The 15,288-nt window shown below is 30.3% G+C and overlaps 2 protein-coding genes across 3 annotated transcripts; one reads left to right on the top strand and one right to left on the bottom strand.

Annotated features, from left to right (window-relative positions):
• The first annotated feature begins 8,760 nt into the window (after positions 1 to 8,760).
• On the top strand, positions 8,761 to 10,118 carry LOC126833279 (RWD domain-containing protein 4). Of its 2 annotated transcripts, none has more exons than XM_050564518.1 (5): positions 8,761 to 8,951; positions 9,012 to 9,124; positions 9,294 to 9,403; positions 9,643 to 9,808; positions 9,886 to 10,118. In XM_050564518.1, exons 2-5 carry the CDS (start codon positions 9,014 to 9,016, stop codon positions 10,072 to 10,074), a joined length of 576 nt encoding a protein of 191 aa, XP_050420475.1. In that variant the 5' UTR covers positions 8,761 to 8,951; positions 9,012 to 9,013; the 3' UTR covers positions 10,075 to 10,118. The 2 variants fall into 2 exon arrangements, with proteins under 2 accessions (XP_050420475.1, XP_050420476.1); XM_050564519.1 differs by having other exon boundaries at positions 8,763 to 8,873; positions 8,989 to 9,124.
• On the bottom strand, positions 8,781 to 14,201 carry LOC126833271 (RUS family member 1). The gene is made up of 10 exons (XM_050564506.1): positions 13,923 to 14,201; positions 13,406 to 13,563; positions 13,024 to 13,184; positions 12,689 to 12,887; positions 12,486 to 12,604; positions 12,214 to 12,413; positions 11,865 to 12,148; positions 10,321 to 10,441; positions 10,150 to 10,253; positions 8,781 to 9,164 (listed from the first exon to the last, which is right to left on the bottom strand). The coding sequence occupies exons 1-9, from the start codon at positions 13,999 to 14,001 to the stop codon at positions 10,198 to 10,200; spliced, it is 1,377 nt and encodes a 458-aa protein (XP_050420463.1). The 5' UTR covers positions 14,002 to 14,201; the 3' UTR covers positions 8,781 to 9,164; positions 10,150 to 10,197.
• Between the last annotated feature and the right edge of the window lie 1,087 nt (positions 14,202 to 15,288).

The raw sequence follows: 15,288 nt of genomic DNA on the forward strand, positions 1-15,288 counted from the left end.
ATTATATACATGCATTATACGTACGTCGATAATATATACACGTTTGTATTATTATTGCGCCGTTCGTTAGATAAACAACGAAGCACGTACATAATAACATTCATAGTTAATACACGCGCTCACAATATAAAATATTATACCAATGTTGGATACATAATAGGTAGTTGGAAAACGGCAGGGTACTCGCGGGTATTTTGTTTTGTCTCAGCATCAGTTTTCCAGGATTGAAATATTGTCAAAAAAAAAAAAAAAATGTGGAGACATATGCACGATTTGGGGGAAGCTTGAGGAATGTGCTTAGCACCCCGAGTTTTGAATTAACGCCCTCAAAATTGTTTGCGATTCATATTATAAGTTGTGAGGTGATGGGATTTTCTAATATTTTTGGTGCTTGAACACCCCCTCCCTTATTTGAACTAAATTGGGCCCCTATTCGGGACCGACCCAGATTATACTGATTCGGCTCCCGGCATAGATGGTCAAAAAGTATCCAACTATCAACTATTGAAGGATACAGGAGAAAAGGGTACTTGTCTATTTTTCCGATTTTGAGATAATGATACCGTTATGGTACATTGGGGCTGTTGTCAAATGTAGAGATACGTGGAAAAAATATTGTGGCCCAATTAAAAGGCTTTAAAACAGTGACATATATATTTGTATGCGCAATCTAACTTTGTTATTGCTCTCTTGAAATACTGTCATTGATGGACTACTATCCTTCTTTATCTCTGCCCTTTAATTGATACAACTATAATATGAAAGTATCAATGAATCCATCTAATTAATCGATGGTCCAAATTATTTAATTTTAATCAGTGGCGTTAATAATTTCTTCTGGGGTTTAGTATTCAAATTTAACATTTAAGACAGGAGATGGAGTACATTTATGTATGTGCACTATGAGTTATCCATTCAGTTAAACGATGGAGTCTATATTAAGGGTTCTCAAAGTAATTTGGTGAATAAAATCCAAACAAAAATGTAGTCTAAATGCGGTTTCTGTTCAAGCCAGTAAACTTGAGATTAAATGATATAAGCAGATTACTATAATGTAGACACAATGTACGTTCGTACCTACTTTATATTATACAGATATTATCAACGGACATATTTTACCTACACATACTCGTATGCAGCTAATTTCTATAGTTATCTTCTAGTATACATGACATCACCATAACAAAGAGTAACAAATATTATGGAGTATGTCGTATGAATAAAGTTATTTGTTATTACACACTCCACTTGTGATAAAACCGTTGCATAATAAAATCATGTGAGTCCTAACACCACCTAACTCAATTTTCTCAACTTTACAGGTGGTACAAAAAATACTGATTTTATTCATTGGGAAATATTTTGTGTTAGAGTTGGTTTTTCTCTTTTTTTCCTATTTTCAGTGCTCAGATCACCGCGGTATGGTGGCCATTCGATTGGCCACGAAAAAATACATTAGGTAAGGTATCTAACACATTTTTGGCAAAAACTAAATTTGGAGGTGTTAGAACTCACATGGCGTTATACTGTATATAATGAACTCAATAGGTTAAATTTTGATTATAATATCGACAAAACAAAAAAACACGTAGGAGTTTCTATCATTTTAACAATTAATATTTAATAGTGACCATCTTTAAATTAATAGCACCAATTGGACAATGACTTACAATACACAGTTATGACCTGAATAATAAATAGAACGCTGACACACATACCAATTATTGTACAAATTTAACTAAACTTCATAAGAACGTATTTCAATTAATCTTGCTCATTATTGCTTTACCTTTGCCCTCGCAATCATACCATGTTATCGTTACAGACGATTTAACACGTACAGAAATAATCGAATGACAACAATAAACGTTTCTTTCATAACAGTTGGTTTAGTATAATTTTTAACATTGTAATCAATAATACTATATAGCCGCCAATACTCAGCAAGCGTCGTTAACCGTTGTGTGATATTGAACTGTAATTTCTAACAATATTTAAGGGTTAACAAATGCATTAGTTGTCAACTTCAATCAAATATCTAGAACAATCGTTTAATTCTATAAAAGCTCACGCTAATCACTTTGGTCGTCGATACCATTACTATGAAAGTAAATGAATAAAAATGTAATAGGTATACAGGATGTGATCCACTAGTTAAACAAAAAAAATGGTTATTATAGTTCATGTTATTTTACATAATATATTTAGTAAAAAAAAATAGTAGACATTTGTACAGCTCTTCGTTTTTCAAACTCGGAAGTCAGATGGTCAACTTATCTTACTTATCAACGTTTTAAGTAAAGAATTAAACGTACTTAATATTTCCTTTTTTTAATTTTTAGCATTAGTGAGCAAATAAGTAGTAAGAGTGTATACAATAAATGCAAAGATATACCAATTTTGCTTGTACGCACTTTCCTTGTGGCCCAATCGTTTATTTAATAATTACCTACTCTTAAGTTTAATGTATTAATTATTATATAATGCTTATCGACTGTTAACTGATTGTAAGTAAACCATGATAGTTGTAAAATCTTGAATTAAATTTATTTTTTAGGAAAAAAAAATAATCTTTATAGAAATGAAATGTGAACCTGTTAATGCATTTCGAAGGTTGGTATAGAAATAATAAGAACCACTAAAATCATTGGGTAATTGTTTTAAAAAATTATGTATTTAATAATACATTGCTTTTAAACGGCTTTTATAAGTAGATAAATTTAATTATCTTCGAAAACTGTACCGATTATAATTATTTCGTACAAGAGTTTCTTCATATTTTATAATATTTATAATCTATTTGGATTGTAATTTCCCTTGTTACAAATTAGTAAATAACGAATCCATTGTTTGGTGTACAGTCTACAAAATATTAAGTGTATAGAAATAGGATAATCCGTCTCGCTCATACGAAAGAACACAACTTACAGTCACAGATTAGTTTGTCTTATGCAATTCTCAGATAACAAAAAAAAATCACTTATTCCTCTAAATGAAATGGTTGAAATATATTGTTATCGTTTAACACTATGGTTGTATTAATCAAATTGAATTACATTTATTATTTTTTTAAACATAAGTTATTATAACGATTTAGTAATATTCTACAAATAAATTATTATTCAATTATGTAATTGTTTTATTTTCTTATCGTATTCCACTATATCAGCTAATCGTCATTCGTCATTACTTATTACTACACTCTAATATTCGTACTAGAATAAAGCAAATTTCCACAAAATTAGGGCATCTCTACACATCGTATAATGCGCATTTTATTGAAATTCTTTGTCAAGAAAATTGAACTACAAAGTTATAGTATTACATTTTAAATAGTATAAGAATTAATAACTATACTGACCAACTACCGGGCATAAGTTAGGTATATTTTGTATAAATATTTAATTTATATATAAAAGTTTTTTAGTTAGTTATTATTTGATAAACTATAGTCTATACTGCATAGTGCATAGGCAAATCATAAGCAAGTCGTATTACCTATATTGGTTATTAGTCATTAGGTATAGTATTATATTATTGCAATGGATATAAATGTAACACAGCGTATTGTATAATAGAAACCCGTGGGCTGTGCCCACAACACTGAGCACATGATCGCATGTGGTTCCCTATAGGGAGGTTAGGTTAGGTGTTAAATATTATACTGTCAACCGCGATCTGGGTTTTAATATTTGAATAGACTTACGTTTGTAAAAAAAAAAAATGTTTAAATATTAGCACAAATAAAATTAATTTGTATTGTTTCTGTATATTTATGTACGTGGAAAAAACAAATATTTGCATTTCGTTAGCTGATATTATATTGTGGATACAGCTGAGAAAAATTGTATAGTTACTTATTTAATATTATACGATATGTTTGGTTTTCCACAAGAAAGGGGACATGATTAGGTATCAGAGATACGACACTTTCCACTATAAGGTATTTAATCTGGCAAACAAAAATGTCTTTAATTAATTTTAAAAAACCGCATACGATTTTCTCGTATTTATTTTATATTGTATATGCTTTTGCGCGCTACCGAACGAAATTGATCAATTAACGCGATTCGTTTAAGCACGGTGTATTTTGCCAGGGCATTTAATGCGATGTCAGGGTCATGTACCTGAAAGTAACCAAGTGACCTTCAAGGAAACGTTGGCAGTATAAGTGAACGGTTTGATAACGCAATCGCAGCCAGACTCGCCAAAAATGTAACGGTCGCCGATTCAGTTACTTGCCACTTGGGTTATAGTATTGTTATTTGCCTCAAAAAGTTTTAATTTATTTACCAATAAAAAAACAATATATTTTTAGTTATTTTTAGCAAACGTCACAAAGATAATATTATTTTACATTGTTAATTTAACGTCGCACAAAAAAAATTCCATATTTTACAGTATTTTTAAATTACTTCGAAAGAGATGTTTAAAACTATGTACGACTCACGAATAGTTGTTTTAGGTATGCTCTGCTAATGTAATTTGTATTGCTATTCTATTTGAATACTTATAGTAGCAGCAGGGCTGTGGTAACCATTGTAAAAGCACTCTAGGGCAACCACTGTGTTCCACCCCTTAAAAAAAACTACAGTTTTCATCCCTTATCCGTTGTTATTATAAAATTGAACCCCCTTAATTTATACCCTCCCCCTTCTACCGCGACCCTGATTAACAGAATATCAACAGTAGTGAACTTATTGCAAGTAAAAATGAAATAGAATTTTAGTGGAATTCAAATAAAATATACATTATAGTTACCTACCACAAGATAAGTGTATTTATAAAACTTATTATTATTTATTAATATGAACTTAGTCATGCGTCATACGTTCTACATTGTTTACATTGTCTTAGAATATTATTACGAAATTTGTTTGAATACCGTATGCTATCATAATAATGTTAAATGTTCATCGTTGAAATAAATAGTTTATTTTTATTTTAATCGTAAAGAGTTACTGTGGGCAAGTTTTGTTTCCTAAACATTTATAAGTCGTTTTAATTATTAAAATATAAGCGTACAATCAACAGAATTTTAATACATACACGGTGATCCAAAAGAATCATACATAAATTATGATTTATGTTTATATTATTATGTTGACCTACATGTCATATAAAAAATATGCATGTATCCATTTGCTCTATCTTAATTCAAATAAATAATTGATACTAATATTCTAAAATTGTTTTGTATTTCCATGAAATATATAATCGTTCAACACTCCTTATGATACCAAAAATTTAAAATCAAAACAAAAATGTATTTCTTATAATTAGGTTAAGACGAATTACATTTCTAATATGTATGTTGAAAAAGGGCTATCGGACTTATTGAAAAAAGACAAAAAGTAATTATTTATCTAATAAATAGTATTTATGTTTGCCATCCTATAGCACAGTTTTGTAGTTTTGTCAGTTACAGCTGACTCGCATAGTTAATAGGTTATGGTAGTTCGGCTTTCTTATTATTTTTACTTAATAGAGCTTTCACGCTATTTTGCACTTAGCAGTAGTCGGTAATATTTTTGTGTCACTGAGCCGGGAGTTAAGTCGGTTAAGACACTCCGGCCATTCCGTTTAGGTGCCACGACAAATCCAATTATGATCGACAGCAAGTCCAAAGGAAATTTAAAAAAAAAACGTCCCAGTAATAACTCTAAAACTTTTATAAAAGGATTAAATTAATAGCATCATTCAAACCCGTTCTACATGTTTTCAGACATATTTTGTCCACATAATATAACTATCAATTAAAAAAATATGTATATTCTGTATTATAGTGGTATAATACATATTGAGGCACCTAGTAAGTCGTGATTCCGAAATAACACTTTCCCAATTCCAAGTTTCCTATGAATTATGTTACTTCGTAGGAAGACAAACGATACAATTGTTTTCTTTTCTTTTTTACTATACAACAAATTTAACGTGCTAAACAAACGCCGTAAGTACGCTATTACTACTTTATTATGTATGCATGCGTATTAAAAAACAGTCAGAACACCTAAAATAACGCATACAAATCATCTTTAGGTACTTAACTGCTGTATATTTTTATGACAAATTAAAAATAATTAATACATTGAAGAGGAAGCGTCGGACTTGGCAAAAACCCCTACCCGGTTTGCCCAAAACAATAATTTTATAGAGTTTATCGTTTATGTATCTCAAAAAACTTAACTTATATTATAAAAATACACCCAGGTTTTCCAACTCTGATAAGCTTCAATAGTTGATTAATGTTCTTAGCGTTCCGTGCATATGCACAATTTAGGTAAAAAAATCAGAGCATTTAGTAGTTGCAATGTTTAAACCATTTTTTGTGTTTGCATATGTGGGCGCATAACGTTTAATTTGCTGAGAATTACACAGTATATGGAAAATAAAAAAATATCATGCAAAACTGTCGTTTTTTAAGTCTTTGCATTTTAAACGGCTCTAGTTTCCATTGTTTTCTGTTTTACCGGTTACCCCGAACAACGGCCACCACACTCGACTGCCTCGGGTTCACGGTCATTTTGTGAGAACGTCAGATGTACATGACACCTACAATGTTGCGCGCTACAAGTAACTAGAAATTAAAACAAAATATATGAATCACCGTAATTAAACGCAATTTTTCATAACGGAATTATTCGCATTAAAAATAATTACCAGCAATCAGGCGGAATAGGTAATCCATACCGAAGGGGGTACAAATCGCCGCGAGGTCGTCGATCCGCCCGACCGGACAGAGAGAGAGAGAGATAAATAACTTGGAAAATGAAATAAACCCGTTTCCTCCGACCGACGGCCGTCAATCCGTCTTTGTGTCATAATATAAAGATAACCAACACAAAGATGGACAACTGAAAAGTAACAACAACATCGATTGTCGACACTATCGGCCGGACATGCGCTTCATCCGATATATTTTATACCGGGTGTCCGTGACGTCATTTGCTCTTCGTGTGTGATCCGAGCTGTCTTTTGTGTGCTTACCAAACACCACCACCGCTACAACCCTCTCCCCCCCCCCATTGCTATTTTCTACCCTTGAAGTGACAGGAAACGCGTTACCACGGTGACGAGATCTTTGCTGTTGGTCTTTGTTGTACATATTAAACTTACATCCTTCGTGGAGGCACCAGGCTGGCGGGGTATGTTCTATGACAAAGACCGAACAGCTGTTGTGATACGGCGAACTCTACACGTTGTCGGTAGCCTAGGGATCTTCGAAATGTAGAACAATAGTGACAAACCCAAGATAAAAATATAACGATACAACAAAATTAAAAAAAAAATTCACAGTAGCGTACCTACGTAGACCCCCCCCCCTCTCCCGGTCACATATAGTTGTTCCTTGTCTTTATGAAACAAATTGTATTGGTATACTTGGAGTGAGGACGTTAACATTCCATTTTCAAGTTTCAAATTCATCCAGAAAAAAAGTTTTATTTAAAATATATTTTTAGGCTAGGAGTAATATTGACGAAACATTCCTTCATAAATTTTAGTCCTCCTACGTTTCTATGGCAAAGCGTGTAGGCCGTAGCGAAATGGTCTTAGAAAAAAACGTAGATACCGTTAAGGGGAACGGGGAGCGCTATTTATTAAGAGGCAAAGGATAGGCAATATTTTTCAAAAATTTATCCAGTAGCCAATTTTAATATGCCGACTAATTTTAATGTGAAAATATATTAAGTTTTTCTTGTTATATAATACTTTTAAAGTTATTTTCCTCCGAGTTATGGCAAAAGTTAAAGTAAAAATCTAAATGCTTAAAAAATTTGTGTTTGAAAGCATAAATAAAAAATCTGTCTTATGTTAAACCATATAACCAAAAAAAAAAGTTTGAAATCGATCTCGTAGATACTACAGAAAGTGACTTCGCGTTTTAGTCTTTATTTGTACAACATTTGACGCTTTCTGTTCCCCTTTAAATGGGGAGAACTTCAACTAAGTTCTCTCGTCAGTAATTTAAGAAAATTAAAATTTCTCCTAAATACAAGCATTTAAATAAGTAAATAAACGTCAGAATTGTAATATAAATTGAGAATTTCGGGTTGATAATATCAAAAAAAAAAAAATTCAACGAGAGAACCTAGATAAAGTTTTCATTATTTTAAATACATAAAAAAAGTTGTCTACAATTATTATTTAGCAATTATGAAATATGTGTAGCTGTTTTGATGATAAAACAATTTTAAATTGCTGTCAAGGATGCCGTTTTGACCGAAAAATAAATTAACTACCAAAAAAATGTTCCAATAATTAAACATCACAGTTTAACCTTTAAATTAAAATTTGCAAAAAAATTGCCTATACCAAACTCCGTAATAATAGAGGGTACTCATACTAAATTGCATTAGTCTGTAATCGTCAGCAGTCACGGTCAATATCTAATTGACAACATTTACTATTTCACTGGTGTCTGGCACTCAAATAATAATTTGAAATAATTTTTGTTTACTATTTTACTCGTCATGAATGTTTACCATACACCATGGTTTTAATTTAATGTTGCGTGTCTAATATTATAATACATGATGTTAAATGTAAATATTATTTCATAAACATTTTGCAACTCTTGGACGTTTTTTGTCTTGGTGACTTTTTATTAAATGTACAACAATGATATTATGTTATGAATTATGATACAATTTTAAATAAGTGAAATTTTACACGGAAATATTTATTATTATCAGTACAAAAAAAAGAAATGATAACGATGTACTTTTATCACTATCTCTCCTTATCACTTATCAGCACACGTTCAAACGTTGCAACTTGCATTTCGACTTTTAATGACACATAATATTTTAAAGTTAAAATATATACGTTTGAAATTTAAAACTATTTTCGTGTAATTATGTATAGTTTCAACAGTTACGTTCAAATGCATAGTAGTTAGGAAAAATAATATACTTACCAATAATTAAAAACCCTGCAGGCGTTTCAACAACGTAAATCAAATTTATTAGTAGCTTTTTTTTTTTTTAGATATTTATTACCTACCTTTATAGAAATGGCTGACGAGTGTTCGGTTTTACAAGAAGAAGAGAGAGAAGCGTTATTGTCAATCTACGATGGCGATGAAGCATTTAAAGAAGTATCTCCAACAATTTATCAGTATAAAGTATGTCACGTTATTGTTATTTCTTCGAGTTTTGATTTTACTGTAAAAATGTTTCAATTCTTTAACTATATTTGATTTAAAGATTTTAAAAACACTTTTAACACACACATTTTAGTCCTATGGGTTGTTTATTTATTAGATAAATAAATAAGTGTTTTTATTTGTTTAGTACGGTGAAGATGATGATAACAAATCATTTTTGCTAGAGATAGAGTGGCATGGCAATTACCCAAACGAAGCTCCAAAAATAAATTTGGATACTTTTTACAATAGGCACATGTAAGTATAAATATTCTGTAGCCCAAATTTTACCTGCTATTTGGTACTTGGTAAATTCAGTTTTAGTACAAAATTGAGGTTTAATCGTTTTAGATCACATGTAAAAATCTTATTTTTGCTAAAATTAGACCCAAACTGATTATGATTGCCTTCTAATGAAATAAGAAATAAAATATAAACTAAAGAAATATTTTGATGGTAAAATATAATGTATTTTATAGTAAATTACATTTTTCTAGCGTAAGTTCAGTTAAACAAAATATCCTGGACAAAATTGCAACCGAGGCCAATCATTATTTGGGAGAGTCCATGACCTTTACACTTTTTGAATTCATTAAAGATATTTCTGAAGAACTTGTTGCGGAACAACCTACTAAAGAAGTCATTGAAAGCATGACAAAACTTGTGAGTTATTATAATATGTTTTCATTTTACAATTTTTTTAAGCTATTTCTATAACTTTGTAAAATACTATTTAAAAGACAATAGATAATGATGAAGATATAACAAAGAAAGTAACAGTAAAAAAGGATCACATGAGCAAAGCACAAAAAAGAAAACAATGGGATCGCCTGGATTCCAAAGGAGATAAACCTCGGGGATTTGACTGGATAGATGTAGTAAAACATCTGTCTCAAACAGGATCGTCCAAGGTAGAAATATCGACTTGATCAGCAATACTGTGATATCTAATAATAAAAACTATTTTTGAGAAGTGTATTTTAATCGTTGGTAAAAATAACTACCAAAACTAATTATCTTTTGCAATCGTATACTAATTTGAATTTTCCTTGTCACCAAGATGCTCTCCATTCTTCCACAACTAAATGATGACTTTTAGAACTCCAATCTTTAAAAAAATTATCTTTTATTTTTTGAATTTACATTCAATTTTTAAAAATCAATAGAGTACTTACCAGCCATTTTAGCGTGTAGCAGAAACTTATCAAAGTATTTATTAACAAATTCACAAGCTAATTGCACATACTCGGCGTGTGTACATCCAAATTGAGAATTTTGACAAGTATTATACTTCATCTAAACAATAAACAAAAGAAAATATATTGTTTTAAATATTTCAATTCTTAGGTAGGTAAAATTATATAACGTCGGTCTATTTCGCAATTATATCATAACGCCCCAAAAATTACTATGTTTTAGAAGAGGCAAATTACATCCAAAGTTTATCAGTTTAACAAAAACTATGAGCTTATTTTGTTCAATACGTTCACTGCGGAGTGAGAACAGCACCAATTGACATTGATAATCGTACCAATTTTTATACACTTATAACTCAGTCAGCGTTAGAAGGTTAGGTTGTATGCTTCAATTTTTTATATCTAAAGTCACTATATAACATTTTTCTATATGCCGTTTCTGAATAGCACCTCCCTTAACAATGACCCAATATAATAGTTGTAATGGTGCTATTTCCTCTCAGTCCAAGAGACTCTGTTCAAGCAATGTACAGCATGTGAACAACTTTTAGAGATTTTTCTATTTCTGTGAATGATAGTGACAGATGACATTTGGCAGTAAACTGATGAAATTTATTTGTTCAATGTTACGTTTAGTAAACAAACAGTGTAACCTGTAGATACCCAGATAGGGAAAAACCTATTGATTTTTTATTAACACTTTTTGATGAGAATTTTTTTGTACTTTAAATTAATGAAATAAATGATCATGCCATTCTATGCCATGTCTGAATTCTCACGTATTGATTATGCAGAGGGTTCTCGTATAAGTCAATGGAAACCTACGTATTGTGATAAAATTATAACTTTCATTAGTTTAATTATATACACGGGCACTATAAGGCTAAATCGATGAAACGGTTATTGCAAAAAGCATCTTTGTTCTATTTTACATGTTTTTCAAATTATATGAGTCATGATAGTTTTCTCCTCCTTTTTTGAGATGTTTTTTTTTTTGTTAAGAATACATGTTGTAAATATGCTACTATTTAATTAATTTAATTTGTACAACTAATAACAAGTTGGTTCGAAGATCTAAGGTCACTCTATGACTTTCAGTAATTTGTTCTAAGTGAGCTGTTATCAGCTTTCCAGGAACCTATACTGGACCCTAAAAAGAAACATATTACAAAAACTCACGACACTGGAAAGAATTTTTTTTTTTTTAGTATCTTTATGAATGAAAAATCAATTTTTAGTGTTTATATCAGTTAGTTTAAAAATTAAAACAAATCTTTTATTTTTAGATTTTATTACACAAAACATTTAATTTACTCAGCTTTAACAATAAAATGAGAGAATAAAAAAAATTAGTGAACACTTATTGATGCCATTCAGCGTGTGTTGTAAACATTTTCCAATAGTACTGACAACACCATTTGGCGTTGTAATTTTTCAGAATTTAGGTGCAATTAAATTATATACGCAGTGAATGTGAAGAGTTTGGAAATCTGCCGACAATATATATAATTAATTATACTCACGGAACGCAATGGATTAAGTTTAACGAAAGAGTATCTACTCTTAGGGCAAACTAAATGTGCTAATACATTTGCATGAAAGTAAGCTTTCAAAATGTTTTCCGTATTAATATTTTTGTCCAATACCACATGAACGGTATTGTGTTGTGTTTCAAGTATCAATATATAAACGTAATCTTTATACAACTCAATATGATCGATTAGATCCCACATATTTATCAAATTAGCATACAATAAATTGTGTACGGACGTTCCCAAATGTATTTTAAATGAAGATAGTCTTTCATCTGTGAAAAAGTTTTGTTTATAAATAAAAATTGAAAGGTGTACGAAATATCTGACGTAAAAGCACCTTTTAAAAAACACGCTTCTCTTTTGTTTATAAATTCTGGTTTATTTACATCGTGATTTTGTAAATCATTAGACAGGTAATATTTTAGTGTTAAATCAAAACGAGCGGCGTTAAAAACATTGATGTTTAAACTCTTTACGGCTTTGTAGTTGGAAAATAAATGTACTGCCGTTACAGTAAAATATATAGTCCATATAACTCTATAATAAACATTATAATTATTTTCATACAAAATAAAATAAATTGTTAATTATTGGTTTATGTCGGCTTACATAATTCGATTTTCAACAATTGGTAACATTATCAAGCCGATAAGGAACGCTAATAAGTTCATGCACGTTTCTTGACTCCCGTCTTTGGCTGAAACATCACCCATATTTTCTCGAATTGCCTGTATGGTAAAATATATTTTATATAATATTCATTTATATCATACTAAAATTTTTTAGAAACAAGTGTAAATAATAGTAATAACTTGATGTTGCGTCAGTGCCGCGCGTGTTGCTCCGCCAGCAACTCCCACAATTGATTTTGCACAACTCGAAATCATCAAAACCAGTAATGAAAATTGCCTTAACCATTGTATACTGAGTAGCAGTTCAAGGAATATTGCAAAATCGTTTAAAACATCGGCTCGAAGTCTCCACGTTTTACATTTAGTATCCAATTCCGATCTGAGCAATCATCATAATATAATTTTAAATTTACATTACAATGGTAATTTTATAGAATTATAATCAATTTTTACTCTATTCTATTCTGCGTGAATGACTACTAAAACATAATAAGATACGTCTATATGTCAATTACCCTTTCCACCATGCAAACGTAATACGTCCAATCATACCAGTTCCATCTTTTAGTATGTAAGTAATGGAAGCTGCAAGAGCTGAAGCTTGAGCATCACCTACACCGACGCCTTTCAGAATAGCATTTGTAGCTAAAATGTTGGCTATTGTACTACAGAATGCCTATAAACAATAGGAAAATAATCTAACTATACAGCAAACGAGTAACTACTTTTAAATATACCGACAGGTCTTATATGGTACAAACATAATAATAATAATATTATTGAACATATATTTTATCTAAATTCAATTCTACAAATCACAAGTGATACATCTGAGTTCAAGATAGGAATGTAAGTAAAATTAGTATACTTGTTATAATATAACAATGTATGTATTACCTGTAAAGTATCCCATATCTGGTACTCTGTATAGTCTTTGCTCACACTATTTGGGAATCCTTTAGGTAAAAAAACATCTTTAAGTCCATCAAAAGAGTTTGATATTAAACTAGTAGATTGTTTACGTCTCTCAGATTCTAATATAAGTTGCCGTTGATCTAAACAAACACACAGTATTAAATAGATCAACAAAAATACCTAGGTACCCTTTATTCGATAAATGATATATATCTTTTAAATTAATCGGACCAAAAAATTATTATTATTAACATTCTTAACACTTATTGCAGAGCCCTTTAATTAGCAATAATAATTTCCAACTAGTAATTTAGGATAAACAGTGTATCGAATCTTAATAGTGATTTTTTATAAGAAAACGTCTCTATAATGCTTATTTTTAAAACAAAGTAAGAAAAAACTTGCATTTGTTATACTCAATAGAAAGTAGACAATATAGGAGTTTCAAACTGCAGTCAATTTTTTTATAAAAATTTTGATTAAAAATTAACTATTATACCGTGTCGTTTGTGTATAATGTTGCGTTTTCCTGGGCCGTACTCTTCGGTAAGTAATACATCGTCTGTATCACTCGACATTTAGAAATAATTATAAAGTAATTGTACTAGTGTTTATTACTGTAATTAAAAACATACGGTGTCCGTTTACTTTATTTTAGTAGTAATAAAAACCGTTGACATCATCATTAACCCGAAAATGGGCTATACAAAATAATCTATTATGTAAATATGAACTAAATCAATAATTATTCTATTAGTATTTTGTTATCAAGTGTTGTTACTTGTTTGATAACAGATATACTGAAAACAAATACTACTACTCGTTTTTGTGTGATAAGAATCTTTCCAGTGTTAATTTTTATCATTGTCCGGAGCCTGGTTTACAGCTAATAGGTACTATACATTTATACGGCCATCTTCTTGTTTGTATATTGATATAGTCACGATGTAGAGAAGATAAGGTGACACCACTCAACTTCTTATCAGTAAAAATCTGGGGTCGAATGCTTCAGGCATTTTGGTAGTTCAGCTTCGCTGTACAGGCGGCGCTACCATTCGCCCGGAGGCCGATATTTTCTATGCAGCTCGATAGTTTATGGTCAATAAACGTTTTATTTTTAATTTTTATGTTAATTATTCTTTATTTGGAGTATTTATTATTTTTATTATCTTATTTAATAATAATTAATTATTTTGTTAACTTTTTAATTGCAAAAAACTGTGTTTTTTAACGGCATTAAAGTAAATATTAGCACTGGAATATAGCTTTCATAATTAATTAAATTAAATTCATTCTGATCTAGTCTTTGTCCAGCAAAGTTATTTATTTTATTATTTTAGCTACTCTACTAATATGAAGAAGTATTCCAATACTAATTAGTCATTAGTATACATGGTCATAATTTCTAGATCAGAGTAATAGAATAAAACTAGAGTAGAGCAAATATCCAATAAATCCAAAAGATCTACATTAGTCAATGAATGTTATTTGTAAAAATGAATAAGAACAATTTAATAAGAACATTTTATAATTATATATGCCGCGGTTTATTATGTAGACACAAAATATAAACAATTATTTGTGATGCAAATATCATCTCTAGGAACACAATGTAGAGAATATGACTCTACTTCGTCCCTAGGAATTGCACGTATGGTTGGGCTTGAATTACACGGTAGTCGGGCTTTCGAAGACACTTAATTGGGGTTTATTAAAGTAATTAATATACACCTTACACAAGCGATGCTTATTTTTCGGGGGTAAATTAAAATAATCGGAAAAAATGTATTTATTGTTATGTACAGTGATGTACTAACAGGGGGGTTCGGGTTCAAACCCCCAAAGCCCAAAAAAAAAAATTGTGT

The sequence above is a fragment of the Adelges cooleyi genome, unplaced genomic scaffold (assembly GCF_023614345.1).
Source record: "Adelges cooleyi isolate 19-005CV unplaced genomic scaffold, UGA_ACOO_1.1 ACOO_flye_CR_arks_rails_tigmint_CR_PRNA_2, whole genome shotgun sequence".
NCBI classification, from domain to species: Eukaryota; Metazoa; Arthropoda; class Insecta; order Hemiptera; family Adelgidae; genus Adelges; species Adelges cooleyi.

Excerpts from the sequence above, each read along its gene's own strand:
- LOC126833271 (XM_050564506.1), bottom strand. The coding sequence starts at position 14,001 with ATGTCGAGTGATACAGACGATGTATTACTTACCGAAGAGTACGGCCCA. Across the intron at positions 12,888-13,023 it reads ACGTTTGCATGGTGGAAAGG|ATCGGAATTGGATACTAAAT; the intron begins GTAATTGACATA and ends ATGATTGCTCAG. Across the intron at positions 12,605-12,688 it reads CGGCACTGACGCAACATCAA|GCAATTCGAGAAAATATGGG; the intron begins GTTATTACTATT and ends TTTACCATACAG.
- LOC126833279 (XM_050564518.1), top strand. The coding sequence starts at position 9,014 with ATGGCTGACGAGTGTTCGGTTTTACAAGAAGAAGAGAGAGAAGCGTTA. Across the intron at positions 9,125-9,293 it reads CAACAATTTATCAGTATAAA|TACGGTGAAGATGATGATAA; the intron begins GTATGTCACGTT and ends TTATTTGTTTAG. Across the intron at positions 9,809-9,885 it reads TTGAAAGCATGACAAAACTT|ACAATAGATAATGATGAAGA; the intron begins GTGAGTTATTAT and ends ACTATTTAAAAG.